The 13279-nt window shown below is 45.6% G+C and overlaps 1 protein-coding gene across 1 annotated transcript in view; it reads right to left on the reverse strand.

The window, feature by feature from the left end:
• The window catches only part of nsmfb (NMDA receptor synaptonuclear signaling and neuronal migration factor b), a 75955-nt gene that overhangs the window by 21178 nt on the left and 41498 nt on the right, over positions 1–13279 (reverse strand). Inside the window, exons 8-10 of the mRNA XM_068011892.1 lie at positions 8250–8339; positions 6372–6496; positions 4986–5069 (exon numbers count right to left, since the gene is read on the reverse strand). Coding sequence (XP_067867993.1) covers positions 4986–5069; positions 6372–6496; positions 8250–8339 — 299 coding nt within the window. The remainder of the gene's footprint in view (positions 1–4985; positions 5070–6371; positions 6497–8249; positions 8340–13279) is intronic.

Below are 13279 nucleotides of genomic sequence, written 5' to 3' on the forward strand. Positions count from 1 at the left end.
CACCACTGCATTATTGAGTGTGTAGTGGGTTCGAGACTGCCCTTCACCACTGTAATATTGAGCGTGCAGTGGGTTCAAGACTGCCCTTCACCACTGTAATATTGAGTGTGCAGTGGGTTCGAGACTGCCCTTCACCACTGCAATATTGAATGTGCAGTGGGTCCGAGACTGCCCTTCACCACTGCATTATTGAGTGTGCAGTGGGTTCGAGACTGCCCTTCACCACTGTAATATTGAGTGTGCAGTGGGTTCGAGACTGCCCTTCACCACTGCATTATTGAGTGTGCAGTGGGTTCGAGACTGCCCTTCACCACTGCATTATTGAGTGTGCAGTGGGTACGAGACTGCCCTTCACCACTGTATTATTGAGTGTGCAGTGGGTTCGAGACTGCCCTTCACCACTGTAATATTGAGTGTGCAGTGGGGTCAAGACTGCCCTTCACCACTGTAATATTGAGTGTGCAGTGGGTTCGAGACTGCCCTTCACCACTGCATTATTGAGTGTGCAGTGGGTTCGAGACTGCCCTTCACCACTGCATTATTGAGTGTGCAGTGGGTTCGAGACTGCCCTTCACCACTGTAATATTGAGTGTGTAGTGGGTTCGAGACTGCCCATCACCACTGTAATATTGAGTGTGTAGTGGGTTCGAGACTGCCCTTCACCACTGCATTATTGAGTGTGCAGTGGGTTCGAGACTGCCCTTCACCACTGCATTATTGAGTGTGCAGTGGGTTCGAGACTGCCCTTCACCACTGCATTATTGAGTGTGCAGTGGGTTCGAGACTGCCCTTCACCACTGCATTATTGAGTGTGTAGTGGGTTCGAGACTGCCCTTCACCACTGCATTATTGAGTGTGCAGTGGGTTCGAGACTGCCCTTCACCACTGCATTATTGAGTGTGTAGTGGGTTCGAGACTGCCCTTCACCACTGTAATATTGAGTGTGCAGTGGGTTCAAGACTGCCCTTCACCACTGTAATATTGAGTGTGTAGTGGGTTCGAGACTGCCCTTCACCACTGTAATATTGAGTGTGCAGTGGGTTCGAGACTGCCCTTCACCACTGTAATATTGAGTGTGCAGTGGGTTCAAGACTGCCCTTCACCACTGTAATATTGAGTGTGTAGTGGGTTCGAGACTGCCCTTCACCACTGTAATATTGAGTGTGCAGTGGGTTTGAGACTGCTCTTCACCACTGTAATATTGAGTGTGCAGTGGGTTCGAGACTGCCCTTCACCACTGTAATATTGAGTGTGCAGTGGGTTCGAGACTGCCCTTCACCACTGTAATATTGAGTGTGTAGTGGGTTCGAGACTGCCCTTCACCACTGCATTATTGAGTGTGCAGTGGGTTCGAGACTGCCCTTCACCACTGCATTATTGAGTGTGCAGTGGGTTCGAGACTGCCCTTCACCACTGTAATATTGAGTGTGTAGTGGGTTCGTGACTGCCCTTCACCAGTGTAATATTGAGTGTGCAGTGGGTTCAAGACTGCCCTTCACCACTGTAATATTGAGTGTGCAGTGGGTCCGAGACTGCCCTTCACCACTGTAATATTGAGTGTGTAGTGGGTTCGAGACTGCCCTTCACCACTGTAATATTGAGTGTGTAGTGGGTTCGTGACTGCCCTTCACCACTGTAATATTGAGTGTGCAGTGGGTTCGAGACTGCCCTTCACCACTGTAATATTGAGTGTGTAGTGGGTTCGAGACTGCCCTTCACCACTGCATTATTGAGTGTGCAGTGGGTTCGAGACTGCCCTTCACCACTGTAATATTGAGTGTGCAGTGGGTTCAAGACTGCCCTTCACCACTGCATTATTGAGTGTGCAGTGGGTTCGAGACTGCCCTTCACCACTGTAATATTGAGTGTGCAGTGGGTTCAAGACTGCCCTTCACCACTGTAATATTGAGTGTGCAGTGGGTTCAAGACTGCCCTTCACCACTGTAATATTGAGTGTGTAGTGGGTTCAAGACTGCCCTTCACCACTGTAATATTGAGTGTGCAGTGGGTCCGAGACTGCCCTTCACCACTGCATTATTGAGTGTGCAGTGGGTTCGAGACTGCCCTTCACCACTGTAATATTGAGTGTGCAGTGGGTTCGAGACTGCCCTTCACCACTGTAATATTGAGTGTGCAGTGGGTCCGAGACTGCCCTTCACCACTGTAATATTGAGTGTGTAGTGGGTTCGAGACTGCCCTTCACCACTGCATTATTGAGTGTGCAGTGGGTCCGAGACTGCCCTTCACCACTGTAATATTGAGTGTGTAGTGGGTTCGAGACTGCCCTTCACCACTGTAATATTGAGTGTGCAGTGGGTTCGAGACTGCCCTTCACCACTGCATTATTGAGTGTGCAATGGGTTCGAGACTGCCCTTCACCACTGTAATATTGAGTGTGCAGTGGGTTCGAGACTGCCCTTCACCACTGCATTATTGAGTGTGCAGTGGGTTCGAGACTGTCCTTCACCACTGCATTATTGAGTGTGCAGTGGGTTCGAGACTGCCCTTCACCACTGCATTATTGAGTGTGTAGTGGGTTCGAGACTGCCCTTCACCACTGCATTATTGAGTGTGTAGTGGGTTCGAGACTGCCCTTCACCACTGCAATATTGAGTGTGCAGTGGGTTCAAGACTGCCCTTCACCACTGTAATATTGAGTGTGCAGTGGGTTCGAGACTGCCCTTCACCACTGTAATATTGAGTGTGCAGTGGGTTCGAGACTGCCCTTCACCACTGCATTATTGAGTGTGTAGTGGGTTCGAGACTGCCCTTCACCACTGCATTATTGAGTGTGCAGTGGGTTCGAGACTGCCCTTCACCACTGTAATATTGAGTGTGCAGTGGGTTCGAGACTGCCCTTCACCACTGCATTATTGAGTGTGCAGTGGGTTCGAGACTGCCCTTCACCACTGCATTATTGAGTGTGTAGTGGGTTCGAGACTGCCCTTCACCACTGTAATATTGAGTGTGCAGTGGGTTTGAGACTGCCCTTCACCACTGTAATATTGAGTGTGCAGTGGGTTCGAGACTGCCCTTCACCACTGTAATATTGAGTGTGCAGTGGGTTCGAGACTGCCCTTCACCACTGTAATATTGAGTGTGCAGTGGGTTCGAGACTGCCCTTCACCACTGCATTATTGAGTGTGCAGTGGGTTCGAGACTGCCCTTCACCACTGTAATATTGAGTGTGTAGTGGGTTCGAGACTGCCCTTCACCACTGTAATATTGAGTGTGCAGTGGGTTCGAGACTGCCCTTCACCACTGCATTATTGAGTGTGCAGTGGGTTCGAGACTGCCCTTCACCACTGTAATATTGAGTGTGCAGTGGGTTCGAGACTGCCCTTCACCACTGCATTATTGAGTGTGCAGTGGGTTCGAGACTGCCCTTCACCACTGCATTATTGAGTGTGCAGTGGGTTCGAGACTGCCCTTCACCACTGCATTATTGAGTGTGTAGTGGGTTCGAGACTGCCCTTCACCACTGCATTATTGAGTGTGCAGTGGGTTCGAGACTGCTCTTCACCACTGCATTATTGAGTGTGTAGTGGGTTCGAGACTGCCCTTCACCACTGTAATATTGGCTCAAATCCAGACCTGATCGATATAATTCTGCAAGCGCCCCATTAAAGTGAGTTGAACAGTCTCAACCCAGTTTCTACTGATGTAAGTCAGGAGCCCAAACGGGCATCAATCTTAATTTGTCCCTGGGATGTGGGCAGGTATTATTAGCCAACCATAGTTTTCCTGATGGTGTTAAGAGTCAACCACGCAGTGTGGGACTGAAGCCACATGTAGGCCAAATCCTGTACCTTGCTAATTGGGCAACCTCACCCAGAGAGCCCACAAGGCTGGCAGACACTGAAAATGTGAAGTCACACTCGGATTGTTCTTCTGAGATTGAGACTACGGCACAGTCTGAGTAAAAGGAGATCTACCCATTGAGCTGTCTCTTCTTAACCTGGGAATCCCCCGGGTGTCGACGCTGGCCTTCTAAAATAGGAAGGTGACCCAGACCCCAGCACTAATATTTTTGATGAGTACACAAAATTCACAGAAGTATCACAGAATCATACAGCACAGAAGGAGGGCATTAAGTCCATGCTATCTGTGCCAGCTCTTTAAGCAATCCAATTCATTCCACTCGCCTTCTCTTTTCCCAGAGCCCTGCCAATTTACCAAGTATATATATTTTTAAAAGCAGCGCCGGTGCCATCATCGTAGCAAAGGTGGGACGGTGGTTTGCTCCTAGCTCCCATGCGCATTGTCACAAGTGAGGGTTAGCTTCTCCTCAGGGCAAGGATCTTTTGGAAGGAAGCCTCACTCTTTTTTAACGAGGCATTTGTCACCATCAGAACCCCCTTATGAAGAAGACAGGTCTCCATTCAAACATTTGGTTAATGCATTGTGCTCTTTGGCTTGGATCATAAACATTGAAATGAAAACAGAAAATGCTGGGTATGCACCAGCATGTCAATCAACGTGAGACAGAGAGAGAGGGAATGAGAGAGAGAGAGAGAGAGAGAGGTCAGTCCTCTGGGTAGGAATATTCGTGATTTCTTTCTTAATGTTGCAAATTGTTATGATCTGGGATGCACTGCCTGAAAGGGTGGTGGAAGCAGATTCAATAGTAACTTTCAAAAGGGAATTGTATAAATGCTTAAAAGGGAAACATTTGCGGGTTATGGGGAAAGAGCAGGGCTCTTCAGATAGCTTTTTCAAAGAGCCTTTTTCTCTTATCCTTCTCCAATATTTTTATAACTAATAACCAAAAATGAAAAATGCATACAATTTTTTTAATGCCTCTATGATGTTGCTCGCAGGAGAGTCCTGGAGACTTACCTTTAATTCCTGGAGACTCCAGGGTAACCCTGGAAGGTTGGCATCCCTGCCTGATTGCTGTCTGTGATTCGCCCCTCACCTCTCACTCACCCGACTCTAAAGCGCCAAGAAACCTGAAGCCCAGTGCCCAAAACTGCTGTACTCACGTAGAGGATGGGGATGACAGAGGGGTCGTCTCTGCGGATGATGGTCGGGATGTACTCAGCCTTGGGGACCTTGGATGAAATGAGCTGCAAATGAAGCATTGCAATTATCTGAAGTGATGTTTACCATGCGGGAGAGTCTCATCTGAGAGTGGTGTGACCACTCAGTGTGAGAATGACAAGCCAATTCAAACGTGCAAACTGTGCTCTGACACTTGTTTTATATCATGAAACAGCACATTTGATTAACATAAAACAATGGAAATGCAAGATTGATCACACAGTTGTAATTCCCCAGTTTATAATATCACAGCTTTGTTTATTTAAAACTGAACTGTTCTGAGAAATACCAGTGTGTTAGCAACAACAATTCCAAAATTTGAAGGTGTATTGTTTTTCGGGAATCTTATTGGCCAATTGTAATCATGTGATTTTACAATTTTTAGTGAGGCTTTAAAACAATCTTGTTGGCTAACAGTGTCACGTGACTGATCTGGTTGCGTCACTTTCTAATAATCTCACTGACTGCTGGTAAGCACCAAGCTCACAGCCTGATTGGCCAGGCTCAACAAATGCCAAGTGGAAGGAAGGGGCTTCTCCATGAGGAACACTGATTTCCCAGCTCCACGGCAGGCAATACTAAGCCTATTCCCATCATGGCCTCCAACTCCATGGACAGCCCAGATAAAGCCACTGCAGCTCTCTAGCTCCTGGTGCATTCCCCAAGTTCAACAACATCTTGCATTTGTATAGCACCTTTAACATAGAAACACTGTGGAGTTCCACAGGTGTGTTATTGGACACAATTTAGCATCAAGTCACATAACAATCTCTTAGGACAGGTGACCAAGAGCTTGATTAAAGAGGTAGGTTTTAAGGAGCTTCTTAAAGGAGGAGAGGCTCAGTGATTTGGAGGGGGAGAATTCCAGAACTTGGGGCCCAGACAGCTGAAGGTACAGCAATCAATAGAGAGCAAGAGGCCAGAACTGAAGGAACGCAGAGATCCCGGATGGTTGTGGGGTTGGAGGAGTTTGCAGAAGTAGGGAGGGTGAGGCCATGGAGGGATTTTAAATTTGAAGCACTGCTGGACTGAGAGCCAATGTAGGTGAGCAAGCACAGGGGTGATGGGAGCACAGAATCTGATGAAAGTGAGGACACTTTCAATATAAAGGACACTTTATATTTTATATTAAAATATTTTGTATTTTCCCTTTGGGTACCACACAGAGAAAAATTTCTGACAACAGAATCTGGGCCACTGTTGGGAGTGCTGCTTGAGAGCAGGAGCGTTTATATGAATCAGTTAACCTGGCTTGTTCAGTGACTTCAGAAAGGCTTGTGCTGCAAGATTTGAACTTTGAACGCAGGGCTTTACACTGAAAATCTTACCATAATCTTGGGCGGGACAAAGTCTTCACCGTCACATGACAGCAACTCCAGCTCCTTCTCTGCCTCCCAGCTGAGATCGTCAAAGTCGTCATCTAAAGCACCGCACGAGGTCTGCAACTCCTGACCTGGTGTGACGCAAAAAGGAGATCCGACAAGGGTTACCATGGAGACGCGGGCTTGGTTACGGCTGTGCGGCCTTTCGAATAAATGTTTCATAAAGAAACACTGTCAGGGTTGGGCTCAAAAGATGCCCCATCTGTTGCTCAGATGTTATGTGTCTTCATTATACAAGGCAATGAGCATCTCTCATGAAGAGATGCGATTACAGTCACTCATGGGAACTGGAATAACAGGGCCAGTGAAATAAACGGTGAGAGCAACAATCTGGAATGTGGATTATCCAATCACTTCAGGGACTGCCAATCAGAAAGCACAGATCTCACACACACACAATAAAACACAAGATGACTGTCTCTCCTTCATGGTTCCATTAAGTCACTGAAAGCAAGTGATTTGACATCTTACTATAGAAAAGGGGTGAACTCAAGAGCCAGAATTTTATTAAATAAACCAAGGTTGAATTCAATTTTGGTCCAATTTGGATGATTCAGTCTAGTTACTTTACATTTGATCTGGCCCCTGTCTACGCAATGCCTTATCACCCACTTTCCACATTGGTAGCTAACATACAAACAGCACAGCATTTCCCCCCACTGTTTTTGTTTTAATATTTCTTTCCTTCTGTTCATCAGGTGAAGGATGTCTGCATAAATGTACAATATTTTGCAGCTGTGGCATCATCAAATACTCCCAGGTCAGGTACAGCACAGACTAGATCTAGTGTAGGTTTCATTTACAGTGTCCTATCACCCACTTCCAGGTCAGGTACAACAGGGGCCAGATATAAGGTAGGTTAACAGTGTCTAATTACACACTTCCAAGTCAGTTGCAGCATAGGCTAGATATAGGGTAGAGTCTCAATTCTCTGGAATACTCTTCAAGTGATTTCTTTAGACTGTGCTTCGGTTGCTGCTACAGAGACTGCACCTGAACTCTAGTCCTGTTGGACTGTACAGGTAAAGCTTTTGTGGTTAACTTTCTCCTGGTCTCATACGGGGTAGTCCCTGCTCCAGCCTAGCCCTGCAGCCTCACTATTCACCCACGGGGCTCATTTTAACATTGGATGAGATTGTAAACCAGGCAACAGCAGATTATCCGCTTGTTATACACTTCTTAATGTTGTTCCCGTTGAAGTCAATGAAAATGAAAATCAGGAGAGATCTACAGTGGGCTGCTGATCCAACAAAACCTGCTTTCCACTGTCGCCCAAAGATAAAACGACCCACAAACTGCTTGCAAACCAGGTACCCCATCAGATAGCTGGATTTGAAACATGAGTTGGTGGCGTAAGGGAATGTGGAAGGTCCAAAGAGAGAAAAGTTGTTATATGGCACTTCATCGGGTTCTCAGCACTTCCAAAATGTTTCACTTTCAACAACCTCTTTCTAAAATACAGTCATTGTTGTTACACCAGAAAACATGCCAGCTGACTTTCACACTGTAAGATCCCACAAACTGCCCATTAAATGGAAAATCAAATAAGCTGTTTTGGTAGTACTGTTTAAGGAGTAACGTTGGCCAAAAACCAGAAGAACTCTAGTTCTCCATAAAACCTAGGATGTTTTATGTCCATGTAAGCAGGCAGACGGGTGCACAGTTTAAGTCTCATCTGAAAGACAGCACCACCAACAATGCAGCACCCCCTCAGTGCTGCCAGCCTGAATTATGTGCCCAAGTCCCAAGCGGGGAATGAACCCAGGACCTTCTGAATAAAAGTGAGACAAATAAAGTGACGAGTAAAATAATGAATGAACCTACTGTCTCGAGCATCGCACATCAAGTCAGACTTCACGGGCGTAGGATCACTCCAGGAGCGACCGAAACTTTTCTCCTGTCGCTCGGAAAGACCTGAAAATGGAAAAGAATATTAAATATGCCAATATGTGCACAGACACAAACACACACACACACACACATATATATAATGTATATCATACAATATGTATACAGGTATGTCAAATGTGCATATCCCAACATCGGGTGCACAGGCACATATATCATGCAGAGAACAAATATCTATAATGACTGTACATACACACATATTACGTATAATATGTAAAACTACACAGTTGTGGTATGGAGTGTTGCTTGCTTGGAAAGCATGTTGGGAAATCATGAATGCACTGCCCTCAGTTTTCCCATCCATTCATTTAATATAATGCAAACATAATTTGTACATATAACATTGTATATGTGTAGACATATTTACATATGTTACACATATGTGTATTATACATACATATATGGGAATAATGTACATAACATACAATGTATACATGAATATAAATAATCTATACAATGCATGTAATACACAAGATATAGTGCATGTATAATATAAATACGTATATATAATATATATATACATAAAATCTGTGATGTATATATAACAAATACTACATTTATAATATATACAATCTATACATATATAAATACAGATAATTTATATAACACAAGCATACATCATAGCTAATGCATATATGCAAATAGAAATGTAAATGACATGTATAGTACACATGTATTAAAGATCTATAGAACATAGAACATTACAGCGCAGTACAGGCCCTTCAGCCCTCGATGTTGCGCCGACCTGTGAAACCATCTGACCTACACAATTCCATTTTCATCCAAATGTCTATCCAATAACCACTTAAATACCCTTAAAGTTGGCGAGTCTACTACTGTTGCAGGCAGGGCGTTCCACGCCCCTACTACTCTCTGAGTAAAGAAACTACCTCTGACATCTCTCCTATATCTATCACCCCTCAACTTAAAGCTATGTCCCCTCGTGTTTGCCATCACCATCCGAGGAAAAAGACTCTCACTATCCACCCTATCTAGCCCTCTGATTATCTTATATGTCTCTATTAAGTCACCTCTCCTCCTCCTTCTCTCCAACGAAAACAACCTCAAGTCCCTCAACCTTTCCTCGTAAGACCTTCCCTCCATACCAGGCAACATCCTAGTAAATCTCCTCTGCACCCTTTCCAAAGCTTCCACATCCTTCCTATAATGAGGTGACCAGAACTGCACGCAATACTCCAGGTGCGGCCGCACCAGAGTTTTGTACAGCTGCAGCATGACCTCGTGGCTCCGAAACTCGATCCCCCTACTAATAAAAGCTAACACACCATATGCCTTCTTAACAGCCCTATTAACCTGGGTGGCAACTTTCAGGGATTTATGTACCTGGACACCAAGATCTCTCTGCTCATCTACGCTACCAAGAATCTACCCATTAGCCCAGTACTCTGCATTCCTGTTACTCCTTCCAAAGTGAATCACCTCACACTTTTCCGCATTAAACTCCCTTTGCCATCTCTCAGCCCAGCTCTGCAGCCTATCTATGTCCCTCTGTAACCTACAACATCCTTCGGCACTATCCACAACTCCACCGACCTTCGTGTCATCCGCAAATTTACTAACCCACCCTTCTACACCCTCATCCAGGTCATTTATAAAAATGACAAACAGCAGTGGCCCCAAAACAGATCCTTGCGGTACACCACTAGTAACTAAACTCCAGGATGAACATTTGCCATCAACCACCACCCTCTGTCTTCTTTCAGCTAGCCAATTTCTGATCCAAAGCACTAAATCACCTTCAATCCCATACTTCCGTATTTTCTGCAATAGCCTACCGTGGGGAACCTTATCAAACGCCTTGCTGAAATCCATATACACCACATCCACGGCTTTACCCTCATCCACCTGTTTGGTCACCTTCTCAAAAATCTCAATAAGGTTTGTGAGGCACGACCTACCCTTCACAAAACCGTGCTGACTATCTCTAATGAACTTATTCTTTTCAAGATGAATATAAATCCTATCTCTTATAACCTTTTCCAACATTTAACCCACAACCGAAGTAAGGCTCACAGGTCTATAATTACCAGGGCTGTCTCTACTCCCCTTCTTGAACAAGGGGACAACATTTGCTACCCTCCAGTCTTCCGGCACTATTCCTGTCGACAATGACGACATAAAGATCAAGGTCAAAGGCTCTGCAATCTCCTCCCTGGCTTCCCAGAGAATCCTAGGATAAATCCCATCTGGCCCAGGGGACTTATCTATTTTCACACTTTCCAAAATTGCTAACACCTCCTCCTTGTGAACCTCAATCCCATCTAGCCTAGTAGTCTGTATCTCAGTATTCTCCTCGACAACATTTTCTTTCTCTACTGTAAATACTGACGAATAATATTCACTTAACACTTCCCCTATCTCCTCTGATTCCACACACAACTTCCCACTCCTATCCTTGATTGGCCCTAATCTAACTCTAGTCATTCTTTTATTCCTGATATACGTATAGAAAGCCTTAGGATTTTCCTTGATCCTATCCACCAATGACTTCTCGTGTCCTCTCCTCGCTCTTCTTAGCTCTCCCTTTAGATCCTTCCTGGCTAGCTTGTAACTCTCAAGCACCCTAACTGAGCCTTCACGTCTCATCCTAACATAAGCCTTCTTCTTCCTCTTGACAAGCGCTTCAACTTCTTTAGTAAACCACGGCTCCCTCGCTCGACAACTTCCTCCCTGCCTGACAGGTACATACTTATCAAGGACACGCAGTAGCTGCTCCCTGAATAAGCTCCACATTTCGATTGTGCCCATCCCCTGCAGTTTCCTTCCCCATCCTACGCATCCTAAATCTTGCCTAATCGCATCTAACCCAGGTATATAACCCATACACAGTGTAAGGATGTATAACACACATGTATTGCTTATATAACACTTATATATAATACTGTTTCGCCTACTATCATTCACATCCAGTTACAGGTCAGCTTTCCTACTCACTGGTTTATCTCATTACTTTTATGCTCATCAAGCTGAAGGATGTTAGAGATGGGGAATTGAGACTCTTCCCATTCTCACACCAAGCACTGGGCAGAGCAAGGCCAGATGCAGGATAGTGTCTCCCCACACGCTCTGATACACCATCCCAATGAGGCCAGGATTCCCAGGAGCTTCTGTGCGGCTGTAGTTCCAAACCCGTCCCTCCAGCCCCTGTAATGCCTGACTTCCCAATAATTATTGCTTTGACTGCAAGGGTGAGCAAAAGAAATAGAAAGCGGAGCAGGACTGAGACCAGGCCCAAGGAAGCCCCTTCTGTCCAGCCAATCAAATCCACAGCTGTGCAGCGGAGGGACTCAAAACTAAAATGAGAGTGCGAGAAACAGAATGAAATTTTATAATTTTCATCCTTGTCTTCAAATCTTTCCATGGTCTCACCTTCCCCTAGCTCTGTTACCTCCTACAGCCATACAAACCTCCAAGAACTCTGTGTTCCTCCAATTCTGGTCTCATGTGTGCTCCCCATGCCCTTTGCCCTAAGATTAATGGCCCTCAGCCACATGGGCCCTAATATCTGGAATTTCCTCCCTAAACCTCTCCATATGTCTACCACTCTCCCCCTTTAAAATGTTCTTTAAAACTTACCTCTTTGACCAAGGTTTGGTTTCTACGTGCTTTCTCAAAAAGCTCTCCTGGATGCACTTTAAGAATTCCGCCCCCTTTACGTCTTTTGCACTAAGACTATCCCAGTTAATATTGGGGAAGCTGAAATCGTCTACTATTATTACCTTGTTATTTTTACACCTGTCTGAGATTTGCCGACATATCTGTTCCTCTATCTCTTACTGACTGTTTGGAGGCCTGTAGTACACTCCCAGCAAAGTGATTGCCCCCTTTTTGTTTTTAAGTACTACCCAAATGGCCTCATTTGAAGAACCTTCAAAGCTATCATCCCTCCTTACTGCAGTAATTGACTCCTTGATCAATAGTGCAATGCCACCTCCTCTATTACACCACCACCGACCGATCCCCCCCACCCAGGTCACGCCTGAAGATTCCATACCTTGGAATATTGAGTTGCCAGTCCTGCCCTTCCCTCAACCATGTCTCAGTGATAGCAATAATATCATACTCCCATGTGTTAATCAACACCCTCAATTCATCTGTAAGACTCCTTGTGTTAAAATAGATGCAATCCAGCCTTGCATTATTCACTTGTGCCTTAACAGGTCTATATTTGCTCTGCCTTCCAGAATGACTTAGTTTCTCTTCTCTTCTATAGGACATCACACCCTATTGTACCTCCACTCTGTATCCCATCCCCCTGCCAAATTAGTTTAAACCGCCCCCAACAGCACTAGCAACCCTCCCAGCAAGGATGTTGGTCCCGTTCCAGTTCAGGTGCAATCTGTCCAACTTGTACAGGTCCCACCTTCGCCAGAAACAGACCCAGTGATCCAGGAAACTAAAGCCCTCCCTCCTGCACCATCTCTTCAACCAAGCATTCATCTGCTCTATCCTCCTATTCCTATACTCACTAGCACGTGGTACCGGGAGTAATCCAGAGATTACAACCTTTGAGTTCCTGCGTTTTAATCCTACCTAGCTCCCTAAATTCTTGTTGTAGGACCTCAGAGGAGAGAGATCAGTGTTCCAAGGAGAGGGGTCAGTGTGCCAAGGGGAGAGGTCAGTGTGCCAAGGGGAGAGATCAGTGTGCCAAGGGGAAGGTTCAGTGTGCCGAGGGGAGCGGTCAGCGTGGTGAGGTGAAAGGTCAGCATCCTGAGGTGAGAGTTCAGCTTACTGAGTGGAGAGGTCAGCGTGCCGAGGGGAGATATCAGCTCCTGGATTCCTTGTGCTACTGATGCACCACGCAGACCTAGAATCTAATTGCATGTCTGACCGCTTACCACTAAGGTCCATCTTATTAATTTCCAATGCTGTATCATTAGTGCTGAGTTTCGCCAAGAGTAAGCTGCTCAGTGTTCTTAATCAAG

Source organism: Heterodontus francisci, chromosome 32 (assembly GCF_036365525.1).
Source record: "Heterodontus francisci isolate sHetFra1 chromosome 32, sHetFra1.hap1, whole genome shotgun sequence".
In the NCBI taxonomy this organism is placed as follows: domain Eukaryota; kingdom Metazoa; phylum Chordata; class Chondrichthyes; order Heterodontiformes; family Heterodontidae; genus Heterodontus; species Heterodontus francisci.